At 41.4% G+C, this 20500-nt stretch overlaps 1 protein-coding gene across 1 annotated transcript; it reads right to left on the bottom strand.

Moving 5' to 3' along the window:
- Window positions 1-3168: 3168 nt before the first annotated feature.
- On the bottom strand, window positions 3169-9930 carry PIFO (primary cilia formation). The gene is made up of 6 exons (XM_010359089.2): window positions 9504-9930; window positions 9122-9261; window positions 8401-8499; window positions 7531-7661; window positions 5952-6069; window positions 3169-4924 (listed from the first exon to the last, which is right to left on the bottom strand). The coding sequence occupies exons 1-6, from the start codon at window positions 9520-9522 to the stop codon at window positions 4856-4858; spliced, it is 576 nt and encodes a 191-aa protein (XP_010357391.1). The 5' UTR covers window positions 9523-9930; the 3' UTR covers window positions 3169-4855.
- Window positions 9931-20500: the final 10570 nt, after the last annotated feature.

The raw sequence follows: 20500 nt of genomic DNA, 5'->3' as shown, positions 1-20500 counted from the left end.
AAGAAGATGCTCATCTAGGACTTTTGTAACTAGAGAGGAGAAGTCAATGCCTGACTTCAAAGCCTCAAAGGACAGGTTGACTCTCCTGTTAGGGGCTAATACAGCTGGTGACTTTAAGTTGAAGCCAATGATCATTAACCATTCTGAAAATCCTAGGTCCCTTAATAATTATGTTCAAACTACTCTGCCTCTGGTGTATAAATGGAACAATAAGGCCTGAATGACAGCACATCTGTTTACAGTATGGCTTCCTGAATACTTTTAGACCACCGTTGAGACCTACTGCTCAGAAAAAATTTCTTTTAAAATATTACTGGCCATTGACAATGCATCTAGTTACCAAAGGGCCTGGATAGAGATGTACAAAGAGATTATTGTTGTTTTCATGGCTGCTAACACAACATCCATTCTGCAGCAAATGGATCAAGAGTAATTTTGACTTCCAAGTCTTATCATTTAGGAAATACATTTTGTAAGGCTATAGGTGCTGTACAGAGTGATTCCTCTGATTAATCTGGGAAAAGTAAATGGAAAACCTTCTGGGGAGGATTCACCATTGTAAGATACTATCAACAACCTGTGTGATTCAAGGGAAGATGTCAAAATATCAACATTAACAGAAATTTGGAAGAAGTTGATTCCAACCCTCATGGATGACTTTGATGTGTTCAAGACTTTAGTGGAGGAAGTCACTGCAGATATGGTAGAAATAGCAAGAGAACTAGAATTTAGAAGTGGAGACCGAAGATGGGACTGAATTGCTGCAATCTCATGATAAAATGTGAACAAATGATGAGTTGCTTCTTATGGATGAGCAAAGAAAGTAGTCTCTTGAGATAAAACCTACTCTTAGTGAAGATGCTGTGAACATTGTTGAAATGACCACAAAGGATTTAGAATATTACATAAACTTAGTTGATAAAGTAGCAGCAGAGTTTGAGAGAATTGACTCCAATTTTGAAAGAAGTTCTACTGTGGGTGAAATGTTTTCAAGTAGCATTGCATACTACAGAGAAATCTTTCAAGAAAGGAAGTCAATTTCAATTGGATGTAGCAGACTTTATTGTTATCTTAAGAAATTGCTACAGCCACCCCAACCTTTAGCAACCACCATCAGTCAGCAACCATTAACACTGAGGCAAGATGCTCCACCAGCAAAAAGATTATGGCTCACTGAAGGTGTAGATAGTTGTTAACATTTTTTAGCAAAAAAATATTTTAAAATTAAGGTATGTACACTGTTTTAGACATAATGCTATTTCACACTTAATAGACTACAGTAGAGTGTAAACATAACTTTTATATGCACTGGGAAACCAAAAAACTTGTGTGACTCATTTTATTGCAACAGTTGCTTTATTGTGGTGGCCTAGAACCGAACCTGCAACATCTTTGAGGTATGCCTGTATATACCGGCATTTGTCTCTGAGCTAAATCAATTCTCTCACTCGTGGAAGTGCACCATTTCCTAATTTAGATGCATAAATTTTGTTGTCTGGGTCTTGGTGAGGACGGCTAGAGGGACATCATAAAAAGGATCGGGGACAAACACTCAGGTGGCTGATGGGTCTCAACGTATGAAGCAAGAAACTCCTGCCCTTCATGGGCTTTGTATGTTCCTTGCATTAAGCATCCCTTGGGGCAGGTCTAAAAGTGGAGGTAGAGCAGTGGAAGATGCTATATAAGAGGTTCCTTAGGTCTCTAAGGAAATTAATATAATTATTGATTTTTAGAACTGTAATAACCTATGAGAGATTATAAAATGATTTGCTTGGCTGGGCATGGTGGCTAATGCCTGTAATCCTAGCACTTTGGGAGGCCGAGGCAGGTGGATCATGAGGTCAGGAGTTTGAGACCAGCCTGGCCAATATGGTGAAACCCCATCTCTACTACAGAACACAAAAAATTAGCCAGGCATGGTGGCATGCGCCTGTAGTCCTAGCTACTCAGGAGACTGAGGCAAGAGATTCGCTTGAACTCGGGAGGTGGAGGTTGCAGTGAGCCAAGGTCATGCCACTGCACTCCAGCCTGGGTGACAGGGTGAGACTCTGTCTCAAAAAAGCAAAAAAAGAAAAAAAAAGAAAAAAAAAAGAAAAAGAAAATTTGCTCGAATTCAACAGTGAGCCAGAAAAATTTTAGTGGTTGAGAGCATTATACTGGTAGAGGAAAATGAAACATAAAACTTCTGAATCACCGTGGGAGAGGAAAGAAGGGAAAAACAGTGTTGAAACGAAGCAAGCAAACATAGAGCATAAAAGGCAAAGCATAGCAAGGTAACAAAAATCCAAATATATTACATATGACAGAAATACTGACAGATAAGCCCCCCATATCAAACCCCAAATATTAATGAGTCTCAAAGTCCTTTCCTATCACTGTAGGGTTGGGTTTATTTCCCCTCTAGTGGAACTAGAATGGAAGCCCAGGTTTGACATCCTGCTAGGACCGCAGGGGCCTTTGTTTCCCTCCTTCCTGCTTTGGACATGTGTCCCCATGCAGCATTCTTCCCAGCTACAGCTTCCCTCCAGTTCTCTGAGAACAGAACTGATATAGGGGAATGTCCAGAGATGCTTGTTTCTATGTTTAAAACAGGTTATGATGATGCTTTGAAATGTCTTTATTCTTTTAGAATGTATTCCACCAGCTGTCAACAGCTGGTATAACCGACCTGTGACACCCAGAAGTGAAGGCTTCTGTGCTAATATTGGCAGAGGCAGTGGCAGTGGTGGAGAAGGTGGCAGTGACGGGGGAAGTGATGGAGAAGGCGGCAGTGATGGCGGCAGTAGAGGAGATGGAGTTTTCTGTAGTGGTAAAGCAGATGGCATTTATAGTAGTCCTGAGGACAGTAACAAGTTCTTCTGGTGTGTGGAAGGCAATACCTTTCACCTCAAGTATGCCCAAGGTTGGAGCAGAACTGTAAATGTTGCAACTGGCCTTACACATACTCGTAAAATCCTAGTGTCACAAATTCTGTTGTCTGCATGTCAAACTACATCCTCCAATATGTCAGGTAGTCTACATATTATATAAATCTGTCACATTGGAAGCTTTACCCCACTAAAACAGCATTATAATAAAGCTTAATTCTATTAAGACCTAAAAATACTATAAACTCCTCGAACCAAGTCTAGATGTAAAATAAATACGGCACAGTATGTTTTCATCCTTGTGTTCATTTGTACTTTATTACTTTTATATACAATGTAGTGCTTTCAAGGACCCTGAAGGTTAACTGAAGTTATATTAAAATTTTATCTTTCGTCAAATCAGATTACTACATTAGAGAGTTCCCTTCCCTGGGAAAAGCTTTGAGCATATATACTAAACAGTGTGAAAGATGTTCTGTCCCCACCCCCACCCTCATCAATATCCTCCAAAGGGACCTAAGACCCTGAAGCAGAAAAAGAAAAAACATTGAATGCTAAATTATCACCTGTGAAAAAATCTGCACGTGTGGGTACAAAGGAGAAAAAGGAGGGAGGTGTGCAGGAGAGGTGATAAGAGTTAATCCTGACTTATCTCAAGTCATAAATACTTCTTGACAAGATAACAGAAATCATTAAATCATCAGATTAAAAGAAGTGTATATATTAGGTATGTTCTTGCTGAGGTATCTTTATCATTATCTTAGTATGTTCTATGTGATTTCTCATAAAGACTTTTCTGTCCTTCACCATTATTGTTTCAGAAGACCTTGGCCTTTAAGGAAGTAGGCCCCCCCAGCATCATACGGCCAGGAGGCTTCACCTCTTGCTAGCCCTTTCCCCAGGTAACACTCATCAGGGGGTGGCCATGAGGGTTACAGTAGACTGTCCTGCAGTCACTGGCAGCTTCTCGATTTTTGGTGTCCAGACACATGCAGGCTTACCACCTTTCTGGTAATTACAAAGAAGCCTAAGTGGGTACTAAAGGACCCTCTTCTTAAAAGATTAGATCATATTTAGCGCCAATCCTGGACAAACCTATACTTGATGATTTCAGCTAGTGCTGGAAGGAAAGGGGTCTACCTCTCAGGCCCGAGTGTCTGGATAAGTACTTTAAATGTAGCTGCTTACAAGTCAGTCTGGGGCTATAAAGTTATGACCTTTGTAACCCCAGAATGACTTGTAAGGTTCTAGGGGGTCATTCAGATTGGAGGGCAGACCCAATCCGGTAGCTGCTCTGGGGAGTCCTCCTCTGACTTCAGGCCAGGCCCAAGGACTTAGTAGATAAGTTTATTTTGATTCCTGCCATATCCCCAGTGCTTACTGCTCTGCTCAACACATAGTAGGACCTCAGTATATATGTTGACTCACAGACTAAATGGATGATGTCATAGGAAAGGGGCAATTTTTTAGTTTTTGAGTTCTATGTCAATCTGGGAAAGCCAATCAAATCAAGACCTTCCCACTCCATACTGAGGAACACAATTAGAAGAGCTCCAATACATGTTTTAATCTGCCTTAAGTGTTTTCTGTATCTAGTAAGCCCAAATCCCATCCAAACCCTTGATATGTACAGGCTAACAGTCTCCTATGACCAGGGCTAGTGGTAGAATATCTAAAATTGGCACCTGGCAATTAGAACTAGAGAGCAGGGGCCCACAAATACTTCATTAAAATGAAATCACCCAACTCAGCACCCAACAGGACCCACCGACCCAGACGCACACATGTATGCCACAAGCCAGTAGATGGAGATAGCACTGTGCACTAGTCTTTATATTCTCATACAGCAGCTATAAGCCCCTTATCCCTCCCTGGGCTCCAGGCTGCCAGACAAGGGGGCACAGTAATGCAGAAGAAGAAGAGCAGCTCTGTCCTCAGTCCTGGAGAGTCTGTGTATAATAGGAGCACGTGAAGGTAGTCACAGCTGCTCAGTTATAATACAGGCTTAGGTAGGCCACACGGTTCCGATGCTTTCTAAAGTCTTTGTCTGTGGACAGCTGCAATGAAAGAACTTTGTTTAGATCAATATTCTAACGAGAACCCTCTGCCTCTGGTCTTCCCAGTTATGCAAAAAAGAACTGTACATTATAGAGGTGAATCCCAACCCCATAGTAATCTAGCCTTAGTGATTCTCCCAAAATTTGTATGTACGTCTACCCTTTATCATCTTACTACAGTGTATACCATGCTAGGAATTATTTACTACTTAGTAAATCCCCAAGCAGTTGGTGGGCTTCTTGAAGTCAAGGATTATATGTTTAATTCTTGAATGTTACCCATAGGCCCTAACGCAATAATGTTAATACATTCGGCATTTCATAAATAATTGTGGTATTGATGAAAAGTTCCACTAGGAAAGAAAAAAAGCACCTCTGGAATTACGATAGCTAACAGATTGGACAATTACTATATTATCAGGTACTGTGTTAAATGATTTTCCACATTTTCTTTATAACCTTATCGGATTGATTCTATCGTAATACCCATTTTACAGATTAAAAAACTGAGGCTTAGAAAAGTCAAAAGATTTGCTCAAGATTACACAACAAGTAAATACTGCAGCTAGTATTTGAATTCAGGCAGTTTTGTCCCCAGAATCCATGCCATTAGCTGAATGCTCTATGGCTCCTCAGTGATCTAGTAGTACTCAAGGGGTATGTTGGAAAGAGCAATGAATTAGGAGTCACAAGATCTGGACTCCAGTTGTGAAATCTGCACAAATCACTTAATCCATCTGGCCTCTATTGTGTAGGGATATTTCCTCTGTATCCACCACAAAAGTTATTTAAGGATCAAATAAGAAAATGTCATTTTGTTTAGTCATATATACCTTTAAGAATCTAATGAAATAGTGTAATTCTCCAAAAAGTTCCTCACATTCATATACTCACGAAATTGTGCATATAATTTTTTAGGACCAAGGACTTCCTGAAGTTCATTCACAGACCCCTAATTAAGAGTCCCTGATACATATGAAAGTACTAGATTGAATAACAGTCCTCTACAGAAGTCCAATCTTATTACCTCAGCTTTTAGGGTCCTTTTCTGTAGACATGGAACCTGAGCCCAGTCTGGAGATCCAAATTTCATTGGCCAGGCAATTTTTGGAGGTGGCTTCTTCTCTGGGTTGTATGCGCCAGGGCTAGAAATAAAAATACAAGCATCATGTCTAATGAGTTAGTGACCATACACAAACTCCATCAGTACCAGAGCCATCCCTGAACTAGGCCTAACCTCTTGGAAAAAGGCAACAGATTGATTAGCTTTTTAATTAAGCATGGGATTCCTTTACCTGTTAATGTATTTCGAGTTAAATGTTAGTGTTAAACATCTAACTTGACAATCTTGACATCCAGTTAGAGCACAGATCGACTCCAGATTAAAAGATAGTTCTGTACCTCAGTCTCTATAGCTGAGAGATGAGAAGGTCCTAGAAGTGGTGGGTGATGAAAGAGATCTAAAGCAGTGATGAATTAGTACTGCCCAGCATTTAAAGTTGGTGATAAAAGTGCAGTGATAATCTATCTGCAATGTAGGCAAAGCAAAGCAGAGCCAGTTAAATTTTCTTGACAATGGGATCATTTAAAAATGGACTATGTTCATCACACTTTGTCTTTTGATGTAGACTCTTTACTGTCAGGAAATAACGGACTGGACGTGGGGGTCAAGACTCAATGCTTCTACTTCCTTAATGCAACTTGAGAAAGTTACATTCACTCTGTGATCCTTGGATTTCTCATCAACAAAAGAAAGACCTTGACTTTTTGCCCTACAAGTCGATACATTCTGAATAGCTTCCTAAAGCATTGAGAGTAAGCCTGTTGGCTTGCAAGGCCTTTGTACTCCAGTATGCCCTCCATTTCTGTCTCATTTCCTACTCGCTCACTACACTCTAGCCATGCTAGCATTTCTTTTTGTTCACGTCAAATTCCTTCCCAATTCATAGCCTTTGCACTTGCTGTTCCTTCTGCTGGGAATGCTCTGTCCCCAGATCTTCACAGGCCTGGCTTGGTATCGTCATTCAGATCTCAGGTTAAGCATCATTTCTTCAACCCTTTCTAAAGGAGACTCCAGGCCATCACATCACTCCCTATCATATTGTCATCCTGTTTCACCTTCTTTGTAGCCTGGACAACCTACTTCTTGGTTTGTCCATGACAGTCCCTACCTTATGGTTACTGTCTTGGTAGAATTATTAATAGGTCCCCTTTTACTCTCAGAAGTGTCATGGTTTGACTGACAAATTATATGGTCACTCTATTACTATTGATATTTTTTTGTGTATTTGCTTGTGCTCTGTCTGGACTCTAGAATGTAAGCCCCAAGAAATCAGGAGACTTGTGTGATGAATTTACTGCAAAATCTGTCGAATCTACAGAACTGCCCGGCATATTAATAAAAATTCATTGAATGAGTAACTATGATTCTACATTCTACAATGCCAGAAATCTATGAGACAATTGATTAAATCTCTGGATGGTTCCTTATTTAACTGGGATGGTTTGGATGTCATCCCTTCTTTATGTGCTTCTTTTCTTATTACGCACTTCTTTTCCTCCTATTGCTTTTTTTGTTGAAGTGCACCAAAAGAGAGGAGACATACCTGGGATAGTAAGTGTCCTTTGGGTAGTTCTTAAATCGAGGCACCAAGACGTTAAATGGAGCAAAATTTTGTTTGTGTTTCTCCTGCTGAGGACTCACTTTCTGGTACATGCCTGCAGCAGGTGTCATTTCCTGTTTCCAAGAAAAAGATCATTATGTTAGAGAGTGATATGTACATATACACAAAGGGCCTTCCAGGTAGAAAAAACAGAATCATCCTCTTTCTGTTCATAAATCAGCTATGGTTCAGCCACCTCATGCTACAGAAATAAGTCTTTGGTAGGTAGAAAACTGAGATATGGGTGTGGTTCAGCTATCTAGTGATACATAATGTATAGGTTGTAGAAATAAATCTAGGATGGGTAGAGAACCAAGGCAACTTATCACAGCCACTACCCTTAACATCTCACTCAGATATTTTTAGAGCTAGTACCTCTGCTCCTCAAGCTCAAGTGTCAGGAAAATGTCCAATAAGAGATTAGGATCCTATACTGAACTTTAGACTTGAAACCCAATCACACAAAAGGGTGGAAAAGTTGGAATCTGATTTTTAACTGACAAGATAATATAAAGTATATAAACACAAGCTTCGAATGTTTAACCTCAGGCATCTCAGCACCAAAGCCCTGTGTTGGGACCATTTCTTCAGTAAATTGTTTCCCACTCTCCCCATTGCACTCACACGTATATTTGCAATGTTAATGCCCAAGCTTTTCAGATAGGCTTCTTAATAGCTTTTGCTTAAATGCCTACTTTTCTTTAATTTCAGGGCATATTCTTTCAGATCACCCCCCCTCTTGCTCTCTGCCCTTTGCACTCCTGTGCAAATGCATGCAACAATGTGGATAACACTAAAATCCCAGCACATTACCTTCTGTATTGGTTTAAACCTCACAGCTGTTCTGGCTCCCAGAGTATATCCTTTTATACTGGTTGGGATCTTAGATAAGTCGTATGCCAAGCCGTATCCCTTTGGGTGGTTTATTAAAACAAACAAACAACAAAAAAAAAAAAAAAAAGAAAGAAGGAAAGAAAAAACAACACATAGAGAACATTAGGGCCATCGAAATGGAGTGAACTTAGCAAGTTCCCATCTGAACCTTCTCTGCAAGGGATCTTTCTTGTCTTGACTACTTTGAGGTCAAGACCATAGAATTCCACAAGTAATACAGGTAACTTTGTAGAGGGGTGTGGCTGGATACGTCGACTATAGGACATTGCCATATATTCGAAGCAATCAGTCTTTGGAGCCCCACAGAGCTGAACTGACTCTAATGCAACTGTCAGCCTGAGGTTTGGAGGAATGGGAGGGTAACTGGCATTGGCTCACAGGCCTTTGGAAGTGAGGACGGAGTAGGGATTATATGAAGCTAGGGCTTGCGTTTAATGGAGGTGCAAGGCGGGGAGGAATAATCCTTTAATCTCTGGCATTGGCGTAAACAGCTGCTTGCAGAAGAACAGAGCGCTTTCTTATGCTGGGACTCTGAAGATCTCAAGTCCCATAGAATTTTTTCTTTTACGAAACTTGGAAACTTGGTTATCCGTCAATAGCCAGGGAACTGAGGCCCATCTAAGGGGAGGTGAATACTCACATCTGATAAGTAACACCCAGGCCCTCTGTGGGGTGATCCCCTAAGAGGGACAAACTTGTTCCCAATCAAATTTGGGGGATGGAAGTGAGGAAAAAGTTTCCTCTGTTGACATGTTCCAAAAGGGTAATTATCCTCGGCGTCTAAAAGAAATAAAGAGGAGAGGCTCCACGTGAGGGACAGCACCTGGGTCTACGTGAGCGCGTTCGCGGAGGAGAAGGTCGGGGAGACAGAGCGGAGAACAGGGCCCAACCGTGCACTTACAAAACCACGCCAAAATCCACGGAGCGGGGCGAACTGCACTTCCTCCCACTTAGTCTTTCCCAGCTTCCCCACCCTTCCCCCCACCTAACCTCTACCCGCCACCTAACCTCTACCACCTAACCTGCTTTGCTGAAGCACATCGCGAGCTGCTAGGGCTAGCACCTGTGTACTGCGTTGCCAAGGAAACGAAGGCCAGTCCCGTGATTCCCAGCTGCTGAGCGCCGGAAGGGGGAGACGGCCCGAGCGCGTCTGCGCGGCAAGTTGGGACGTCCACTGAGCCACTACTGGGCAGGTACCCGCACCTTGGAGCCCAAAGCCCAGGGGATTGTAAACTCAGTATCTGGGCTGCGGGTAGAGGGTTTCCTGGATTCGCGGCTGTAGGGGCTGCAGGGTTGACGGGGTGGCAAATAGCTTTGGAAGCTGAGTCAAGAGGAATGCGCTGTTGTAGAGGGAAGGACAGTTGGTTTCAGAACGTCCCAAAGTCCAGGCCAGCAGTAAGTAAAGTGAAAGTAAAAAGACGCAGCGGCTGCTGCGTACGGGGGTGGACTCCCTGGGCAAAGCTGCAGCAGAAGAGTAGGGGGCGGAGTTGTGCTGACAGCTAGTTCCATATTAGGCCCTTAGACCATTTTTCCTTTTCCTCAAGCGCCTCAAATCAGGTTATCCATTCTATCCCGGGGGAACTGGGGGCCGGGGGGCCGGGGGGAGGGGGCGCGAGGTTTTGAAAGAACTGGAGGCCTTGCCTGGACCGGGTAGAATGCCACGGAATCAGAGAAGACTAATAGTTTTTTTTAGAAGGTGGGGCAGTCAGATTTCTTTTTTTTTTTTGAGACAGAGTCTCGCTCTGTCGCCCAGGCTGGAGTGCAGTGGCCGGATCTCAGCTCACTGCAAGCTCCGCCTCCCGGGTTTACGCCATTCTCCCGCCTCAGCCTCCCGAGTAGCTGGGACTACAGGCGCCCGCCACCTCGCCCGGCTAGTATTTTGTATTTTTTAGTAGAGACGGGGTTTCACCGTGTTAGCCAGGATGGTCTCGATCTCCTGACCTCGTGATCCGCCCGTCTCGGCCTCCCAAAGTGCTGGGATTACAGGCTTGAGCCACCGCGCCCGGCCGGGCAGTCAGATTTCTAAGCCCCAGTTTTCTCATCGCTAAATTGGGAAAAAAATTCCTCTATATAGGATTATTGAGAGGATAAAGATGACAGGATTAAAACAGTTCAGAACGTGGTACTTGGTGGGTGACATACAATAGGTTATTGTCACTGAAGATAATAATAACCCAAGGAAAAAAGATCAGAGTGTGTTTTGTCTTTTTTGCCTTTGTCATGGATATTAATACTAGCTTGTTTTCACTAGCTTTTTAGGATGGCTTTAGGAGTTGTCCAGATGTTAGAGGTAACAGAACACCCAGTGTGACTGGTCCATACTTTGACCCTTTACAGGTGATGACCCTGGAATCCACACATACTCCGAGGTAGCATGGCCTTCAGGGATGATTTTTATAGATCTAAGGTAGAGTTTCCAAAAAAGGTGACACTGACTCCCAGAGGGTGTTTTGGAAATTTGTGCAATAATTTTTGCTTGTTAAAAATTGTTGGGGTCAAAAATTGTTCCTGGTCAACAGCCTAGGGAGGCTAGACATCCTACACTGCATTGCCCAGGCATACAGTGAATTGTCCCATGTCCTGCATCACATTCAAATATGTGCTGTTGGACTCTACAAAAATAACTAGTAGTAGTTATATATATGAACACAGTGAAATTTATAGGAAATAATGCAGAAAGCCCAGTAATATTGAAGGTTGTTATGAGGAGCCAAGCTTAAATGGAATAAAGATAGGGTCTGAAAATTATTGTATAATTTACTCCAAGCATTTTGTCTACTTAAAATACAATTGCAATAATACTGAGGGTAAATAAAATGTAAAGAAATGCAATCACACATTACTTAGTGATGAGGATGTTTTCTGAGAAATGTGTCATGAGGTGACTTTGTTGTGCGAATGTCATAGACTATACTTAACACAAACCTAAATGGTATAGCCTATTACACACCTAGGCTTATACTATGGCCTGTTACTCCTAGGCTACAAATGTGTACGGCACATTACTGTATTGAATACTGTAGGCAATTGTAACATGATGTTAAGTATTTGTGTATCTAAACTTATCTAAACATAGAAAAGGAACAGTAAAACTATGGCTTAAAATTAAAAATGGTACACCTGAATAGGGCTGCTCCATTGTAATTTTAGGGAGCCATCATTGTATATACAGTTCATCATTGATCAAAATGTCTTCATGCGGTGTATGACTATATTGGTATGGATTTGATGATTTTTACTTTCATTAATTAGGTAATACTAACATTTGTAGGTATTAATGTGCTTTTTGAAAATAATGTTTACATTATTTGTGACATGTAACATATTTCGCAAAGTACCTTGAAAATGTGGCAAACCATTCTTACTTTGGTAGACTGGTTTGCTTCAGACTAATTCTCTAGCTGAGAACAGGTGAACTGAATAAGTAAAATATATGTGTTTGAAGACGTCAAAGATATACCAAGAAAGAAAGAACATTCAGAGCCAAAATCTCAGAGAGAAGAGAAGCCCAAAGTGATGAGTTCAACCTTGGTGCTGCTGTTCCATTGGAACACTTGCTAAATAAAAAGCTGGCTGAGAAGCAGAGGATTTGAGCAGAACTTTGGTTAGACAGTCTCTGAGAACTCAGAAACAAGATTTAGGTTGGCCATGGAGAAGGGGAGACTGTAAAACACAGTTTGAAATTTTAGTCAGAACCTCAAAGAGATAAACCCTAGGAATAAGGGTAAACAAGAAACAGACCAGATGTCAAAAAACCCTGAAGTTCAGCTTTGCATCAATTCAGTTCCCAGTTGCATTAAAGTGATCCACTTCTATCCTTATTGCATGTAATAAACAAAAGTAAGTATTTTCTGAAGATATCTTCCAGAGACTCAACTAATTTTTACAATTTTTTGATGCAAAATGTTTGGCATTTGATAAAAACAAGAGCTTATAATAAAAGAGAGTAGAAACAGACCTACAGAAAAATCCAGATATCAGAGTCATCAAACATGGACTTTAAAATAACCATACTTGGTTTGACATTTTGGAGAAAGCAACAGGACTGCAAGGTGAACACAGGGAAGCCAGAGAAAGCAAGGAAATAACACAAAGCAAATGCTTGAGTTCTTAGGAAAGAGGCTAAAAGAAAAAGATCAGACTCTAAAAACAAAGTCAATAAAGATCCCAGTATACACAAGGAAAGAGAAATTTCCCATCAATCTCTATTCATATTACCAATGTGATCAACATAACATAACTGGGCCCATCTACATCCTGACTAATGCAAAATTTATCAATTTTTCATTAAAGCCAGACCGAACATTGTATAGTCAAAGACAGACGATCTATATGTTATGTGTATCTCCTGTATAACCATCTGTGTAATGATAAGAGGCTAATGCAGAATTTCAGGTAGCTCTAAGAAATGCCAAGGATCGAAGTTTTGAATGATGACCATGCACAAAGGAACTCATGCAGGTGTCTGCTAGTACCAGGGAATACTTAGACCAAGTTTTATAGTGTGGCCAGTTTTGATGAAGACCTTAAGTAAATAATTCAGTAGTTTCCATCATGCACATTTTATAGTATCAAGAGGATGCCAGATGTTTATGGAGACTGTTATAACTTTATGAAACTGTTAATGACTTTTCTCATTTGACTGTCTCTGAGGACATATAAGAATTATTATAATTCTAGGGAATTACTTGCTCTGTTGCAGTGGTCTAATTTAATGAGGATAAGTAGATTCAATTTTTGGTATAATGTTTTAAACAGATTTGTCTCGTTTTAAAATTATTAAATTAAATAATAATCACTTCAACAAAGAGGATAAACTTGATTACCATATTTCAGAAATTGAATGACAAGATGAAGAATTTAGAAACAATAAACAAGAATCAAATAAATTGTAGAAAGAAAAAGTATTATCACTGAAAATAAGAATTCAATGTATGGGTTTAACAGCAGATTAGAAAAGCTGAAAAAAAAAAAAAAAGAAAAGAATGAATGGACTTCCAGTTCCAAAATAGCAGCATAGAAGCAAACTGGCTTCACTCTTTGCCTTCCCTAGAAAACTAAAACCGAATATACAGAACTGGTATTATCACCAACAATATCCCAGAATTCAAATATGAAAACAGTTGATGGGGCCATGAGAAGTGAAAAAATTCCAAGCAGATGGTAAGAGAATTGGACTTCCACATCTGTGGCACCCCTCCTGCCATTCTGCCCAGAACAAGCATGTGAAAAATTTTCCTCCAGCTCAGTTTCTACACTGGAAAAAGTGATATTGAGATGGACAACCAGTTTTCCCACTGTCTTGGGTTTCCTTGGAGAAGATCTGCCCCTGCCTTAACCTGCAGGAAGCATCACAGTGCCTGAGAGGAGAAATATACCTGAAAACAGGCAGAGGCAAAGGGAGGAGGCAGGATTGCCTAACCAGCCCGGAAAACTCTGCTCTGTAACTCAGCTAAAGGAGATGCCAAATCAGAGTGGTTGTTCAGCAGCACAAAGCTGTAGGAAGTTCATCCCACAGGTCTCCTGGGCACAAACCCCTAGCTGGTCTTCTCACACTAAGAATTTATCTCAACAAGGGGCATCTCAACAAAGGGTTCCACCTTTGGCTCCAAGGCTGATGCTCTTGCTGGGTCTCAGTTTATAGAAAGAGAAAGGGACCAAGAAGGCAAGGCCTGAAAGTTGGACACATCATTTCCACTCATGTACAGAACTTAGACATGGCCACCTGGATATGGTATTCTTAAATGGCAGTTTTTTTCTTCAGCACTTTGAAAATGTCATTACACTTACTCCTAGTTTCCATTGAGGATGGAAACTCCTATAGTTTCCATTGAGGAATCTGCTGCTGGATGAATTGGGGATCCTTATATGTTATTTGCTTCTTTTCTCTTGCTGCTTTTAGGTTCTTCTCTTTCTTCTTGACCTTTGAGAGTTTATTCCTTGAGGTAGTCTTATTTGAGTCATATCTGTTTAATGTTCTCAGACCTTTCTGTACATAGATGTTTATATCGTTCTCAAGTTTTGAAAAATTTTCTGTTATTATTTCTTTGAATGAGATTCTACCTCTTGCTCCTGCTCAACTCCCTCTTGAACACCAATAATTCTTAGATTGGGTCTTTTGAGGTAATTTTGTATATCTTGTAAGAAAGTTTCTATGTTTTGTATTCTTTTTTTCTTTTTCTTCTCTCTCTCTCTCTTTTTTTTTTTTTTAAACAGAGACTCACTCTGTCACCCAGGCTGGAGTGCAATGACCCAATTTCAGCTTACTGCAACCTCCTCCTCCCAGGTTCAAGTGATTCTCCTGCCTCAGCCTCCCAGGTATTTGGGATTACAGGTGTGCACCAGCACACCCAGCTAATTTTTGTATTTTTAGTAGAGACAGCGTTTTGCCATGTTGGCTAGGCTCAAACTCCTGAGCTCAAGTGATCTGCCAACCTCAGCTTTCTAAAGTGCTGGGATTACAGGTATGAGCCACCTTGCGTGGCGTCTGTTTGTTTTCACATAGTCCATCTTTGAGCTCACTGATTCTTTCCTTTGATTGATCCATTGTGCTGTTGAGAGCCTCTAATGAATCTTTCAGTTCAGAAAATGTTTTTCTCAGTTCCATTTTTAAAATTTTTAAAAATTATTTAGGCCGGGCGCGGTGGCTCAAGCCTGTAATCCCAGCACTTTGGGAGGCCGAGACGGGCGGATCACGAGGTCAGGAGATCGAGACCATCCTGGCTAACACGGTGAAACCCCGTCTCTACTAAAAATACAAAAAACTAGCCGGGCGAGGTGGCGGGCGCCTGTAGTCCCAGCTACTCCGGAGGCTGAGGCAGGAGAATGGCGTAAACCCAGGAGGCGGAGCTTGCAGTGAGCTGAGATCCGGCCACTACACTCCAGACCGGGCGACAGAGCAAGACTCCGTCTCAAAAAAAAAAAAATATATATATATATATATATTTAAATCTCTTTTTAAAATTTCTCTGATAAGTTTCTGAATTGCTTTTCTGCATTATCTTAGAGATCACTGAGTTCCCTTAAAACTGCTATTTTGGGCATTACCCCAAGATGGCCGAATAGGAACAGCTCTAGTCTCCAACTCCCAGCACGAGTGACACAGAAGACCAGTGATTTCTGCATTTTCAACTGAGGTACTGGGGTCATCTCACTGGGGAGTGCCGGACAATTGGTGCTGGTCAGCTGCTGCAGCCTGACCAGCGAGAGCTGAAGCAGGGCGAGGCATTGCCTCACCTGGGAAGCGCAAGGGGGAAGGGAATCCCTTTTCCTAGCCAGGGGAACTGAGACACACAACACCTGGAAAATCGGGTAATTCCCACCCCAATACTGTGCTTTAAGCAAACGGGCACACCAGGAGATTATACCCACACCTGGCTGGGAGGGTCCCACGGCCACAGAGCCTCCCTCATTGCTAGCACAGCAGTCTGCGATCTAACTGAAACAGCAGCAGCGAGGCTGGGGGAGGGGCGCCCGCCATTGCTGAGGCTTAAGTAGGTAAACAAAGCCGCTGGGAAGCTCGAACTGGGTGGAGCTCACAGCAGCTCAAGGAAACCTGCCTGTCTGTAGACTCCACCTCTGGGGACAGGGCACAGCTAAACAACAAAAGAGGAAGCAGCAGAGGCCTGTGCAGATGCAAACGACTCTGTCTGAGAGCTTTGAAGAGAGCAGTGGATCTCCCAACACGGAGGTTGAGATCTGAGAACGGACAGACTGCCTGCTCAAGTGGGTCCCTGACCCCTGAGTAGCCTAACTGGGAGACATCCCCCACTAGGGGCAGTCTGACACCCCACACCTCACAGGGTGGAGTACACCCCTGAGAGGAAGCTTCCAAAGTAAGAATCAGACAGGTACACTCGCTGTTCAGCAATATTCTATCTTCTGCAACCTCTGCTGCTGATACCCAGGCAAACAGGGTCTGGAGTGGACCTCAAGCAATCTCCAACAGACCTACAGCTGAGGGTCCTGACTATTAGAAGGAAAACTATCAAACAGGAAGAACACCTATACCAAAACCCCATCAGTACGTCACCATCATCAAAGACCAGAGGCAGATAAAACCACGAAGATGGGGAAGAAGCAGGGCAGAAAAGCTGGAAATTCAACAAATAAGAGCGCATCTCCCCCTGCAAAGGAGCGCAGCTCATCGCCAGCAATGGATCAAAGCTGGTCAGAGAATGACTTTGATGAAATGAGAGAAGAAGCCTTCAGTCCATCAAACTTCTCAGAGCTAAAGGAGGAATTACGTACCCAGCGCAAAGAAACTAAAAATCTTGAAGAAAGAGTGGAAGAATTGATAGCTAGAATAATTAATGCAGAGAAGGTCATAAATGAAATGACAGAGATGAAAACCATGACACGAGAAATACGTGACAAATCCACAAACTTCAGTAACCGACTCGATCAACTGGAAGAAAGAGTATCAGCGATTGAGGATCAAATGAATGAAATGAAGCGAGAAGAGAAACCAAAAGAAAAAAGAAGAAAAAGAAATGAACAAAGCCTGCAAGAAGTATGGGATTATGTAAAAAGACCAAATCTACGTCTGATTGGGGTACCTGAAAGTGAGGGGGAAAATGGAACCAAGTTGGAAAACACTCTTCAGGATATCATCCAGGAGAACTTCCCCAATCTAGTAGGGCAGGCCAACATTCAAATTCAGGAAATACAGAGAACACCACAAAGATACTCCTCGAGAAGAGCAACTCCAAGACACATAATTGCCAGATTCACCAAAGTTGAAATGAAGGAAAAAATCTTAAGGGCAGCCAGAGAGAAAGGTCGGGTTACCCACAAAGGGAAGCCCATCAGACTAACAGCAGACCTCTCGGCAGAAACTCTACAAGCCAGGAGAGAGTGGGGGCCAATATTCAACGTTCTTAAAGAAAAGAATTTTAAACTCAGAATTTCATATCCAGCCAAACTAAGTTTCATAAGTGAAGGAGAAATAAAATCCTTTACAGATAAGCAAATGCTTAGAGATTTTGTCACCACCAGGCCTGCCTTACAAGAGACCCTGAAGGAAGCCTTAAACATGGAAAGGAACAACCAGTACCAGCCATTGCAAAAACATGCCAAAATGTAAAGACCATCGAGGCTAGGAAGAAACTGCATCAACTAACGAGCAAAATAACCAGTTAATATCATAATGGCAGGATCAAGTTCACACATAACCATATTAACCTTAAATGTTAATGGACTAAATGCTCCAATTAAAAGACACAGACTGGCAAACTGGATAAAGAGTCAAGACCCATCAGTCTGCTGTATTTAGGAGACCCATCTCACATGCAGAGACATACATAGGCTCAAAATAAAGGGATGGAGGAAGATCTACCAAGCAAATGGAGAACAAAAAAAAGCAGGGGTTGCAATCCTAGTCTCTGACAAAATAGACTTTAAACCATCAAAGATCAAAAGAGACAAAGAAGGCCATTACATAATGGTAAAGGGATCAATTCAACAGGAAGAGCTAACTATCCTAAATATATATGCACCCAATACAGGAGCACCCAAATTCATAAAGCAAGTCCTTAGAGACTTACAAAGAGACTTAGACTCCCATACAATAATAATGGGAGACTTCAGCACTCCACTGTCAACATTAGACAGATCAACGAGACAGAAAGTTCACAAGGATATCCAGGAATTGAACTCATCTCTGCACCAAGTGGACCTAATAGACATCTACAGAACTCTCCACCCCAAATCAACAGAATATACATTCTTCTCAGCACCACATTGCACTTATTCCAAAATTGACCACATAATTGGAAGTAAAGCACTCCTTAGCAAATGTAAAAGGACAGAAATTATAACAAACTGTCTCTCAGACCACAGTGCAATCAAACTAGAACTCAGGACTAAGAAACTCAATCAAAACCGCTCAACTACATGGAAACTGAACAACCTGCTCCTGAATGACTACTGGGTACATAATGAAATGAAGGCAGAAATAAAGATGTTCTTTGAAACCAATGAGAACAAAGATACAACATACCAGAGTCTCTGGGACACATTTAAAGCAGTGTGTAGAGGGAAATTTATAGCACTAAATGCCCACAAGAGAAAGCTGGAAAGATCTAAAATTGACACTCTAACATCACAATTAAAAGAACTGGAGAAGCAAGAGCAAACACATTCAAAAGCTAGCAGAAGGCAAGAAATAACTAAGATCAGAGCAGAACTGAAGGAGATAGAGACACAAAAAACCCTCCAAAAAATCAATGAATCCAGGAGTTGGTTTTTTGAAAAGATCAACAAAATTGACCACTAGCAAGACTAATAAAGAAGAAAAGAGAGAAGAATCAAATAAATACAATAAAAAATGATAAAGGGGATATCACCACGGACCCCACAGAAATACAAACTACCATCAGAGAATACTATAAACACCTCTATGCAAATCAACTAGAAAATCTAGAAGAAATGGATAATTTCCTGGACACTTACACACTTCCAAGACTAAACCAGGAAGAAGTTGAATCCCTGAATAGACCAATAGCAGGCTCTGAAATTGAGGCAATAATTAATAGCCTACCAACCAAAAAAAGTCCAGGACCAGACGGATTCACAGCTGAATTCTACCAGAGGTACAAGGAGGAGCTGGTACCATTCCTTCTGAAACTATTCCAATCAATTGAAAAAGAGGGAATCCTCCGTAACTCATTTTATGAGGCCAACATCATCCTGATACCAAAGCCTGGCAGAGACACAACAAAAAAAAGAAAATTTTAGACCAATATCCCTGATGAACATCAATGCAAAAATCCTCAAGAAAATACTGGCAAACCGGATTCAGCAGCACATCAAAAAGCTTATCCACCATGATCAAGTGGGCTTCATCCCTGGGATGCAAGGCTGGTTCAACATTCGCAAATCAATAAACGTAATCCAGCATGTAAACAGAAGCAAAGACAAGAACCACATGATTATCTCAATAGATGCAGAAAAGGCTTTTGACAAAATTCAACAGCCCTTCATGCTAAAAACGCTCAATAAATTCGGTATTGATGGAACGTACCTCAAAATAATAAGAGCTATTTATGACAAACCCACAGCCAATATCATACTGAATGGGCAAAAACTGGAAAAATTCCCTTTGAAAACTGGTACAAGACAGGGATGCCCTCTCTCACCACTCCTATTCAGCATAGTGTTGGAAGTTCTGGCTAGGGCAATCAGGCAAGAGAAAGAAATCAAGGGTATCCAGTTAGGAAAAGAAGAAGTCAAATTGTCCCTGTTTGCAGATGACATGATTGTATATTTAGAAAACCCCATCATCTCAGCCCAAAATCTCCTTAAGCTGATAAGCAACTTCAGCAAAGTCTCAGGATACAAAATTAATGTGCAAAAATCACAAGCATTCTTATATACCAGTAACAGACAAACAGAGAGCCAAATCATGAATGAACTTCCATTCACAATTGCTTCAAAGCGAATAAAATACCTAGGAATCCAACTTACAAGGGATGTCAAGGACCTCTTCAAGGAGAACTACAAACCACTGCTCAGTGAAATAAAAGAGGACACTAACAAATGGAAGAACATACCATGCTCATGGATAGGAAGAATCAATATCGTGAAAATGGCCATACTGCCCAAGGTTATTTATAGATTCAATGCCATCCCCATCAAGCTACCAATGAGTTTCTTCACAGAATGGGACAAAACTACTTTAAAGTTCATATGGAACCAAAAAAGAGCCCACATTGCCAAGACAATCCTAAGTCAAAAGAACAAAGCTGGAGGCATCACGCTACCTGACTTCAAACTATACTACAAGGCTACAGTAACCAAAACAGCATGGTACTGGTACCAAAACAGAGATATAGACCAATGGAACAGAACAGAGCCCTCAGAAATAATACCACACATCTACAGCCATCTGATCTTTGACAAACCTGAGAGAAACAAGAAATGGGGAAAGGATTCCCTATTTAATAAATGGTGCTGGGAAAATTGGCTAGCCATAAGTAGAAAGCTGAAACTGGATCCTTTCCTCACTCCTTATATGAAG

This window comes from Rhinopithecus roxellana, chromosome 8 (assembly GCF_007565055.1).
Source record: "Rhinopithecus roxellana isolate Shanxi Qingling chromosome 8, ASM756505v1, whole genome shotgun sequence".
In the NCBI taxonomy this organism is placed as follows: domain Eukaryota; kingdom Metazoa; phylum Chordata; class Mammalia; order Primates; family Cercopithecidae; genus Rhinopithecus; species Rhinopithecus roxellana.
Note: the sequence above shows the minus strand (reverse complement) of the source record. Positions and strands in the feature narration are given on the sequence as shown.

Excerpts from the sequence above, each read along its gene's own strand:
- PIFO (XM_010359089.2), bottom strand. Across the intron at positions 7,662-8,400 it reads GGTTTAAACCAATACAGAAG|GAAATGACACCTGCTGCAGG; the intron begins GTAATGTGCTGG and ends TCTTGGAAACAG. Across the intron at positions 6,070-7,530 it reads AAGGACACTTACTATCCCAG|CCCTGGCGCATACAACCCAG; the intron begins GTATGTCTCCTC and ends TTTTATTTCTAG.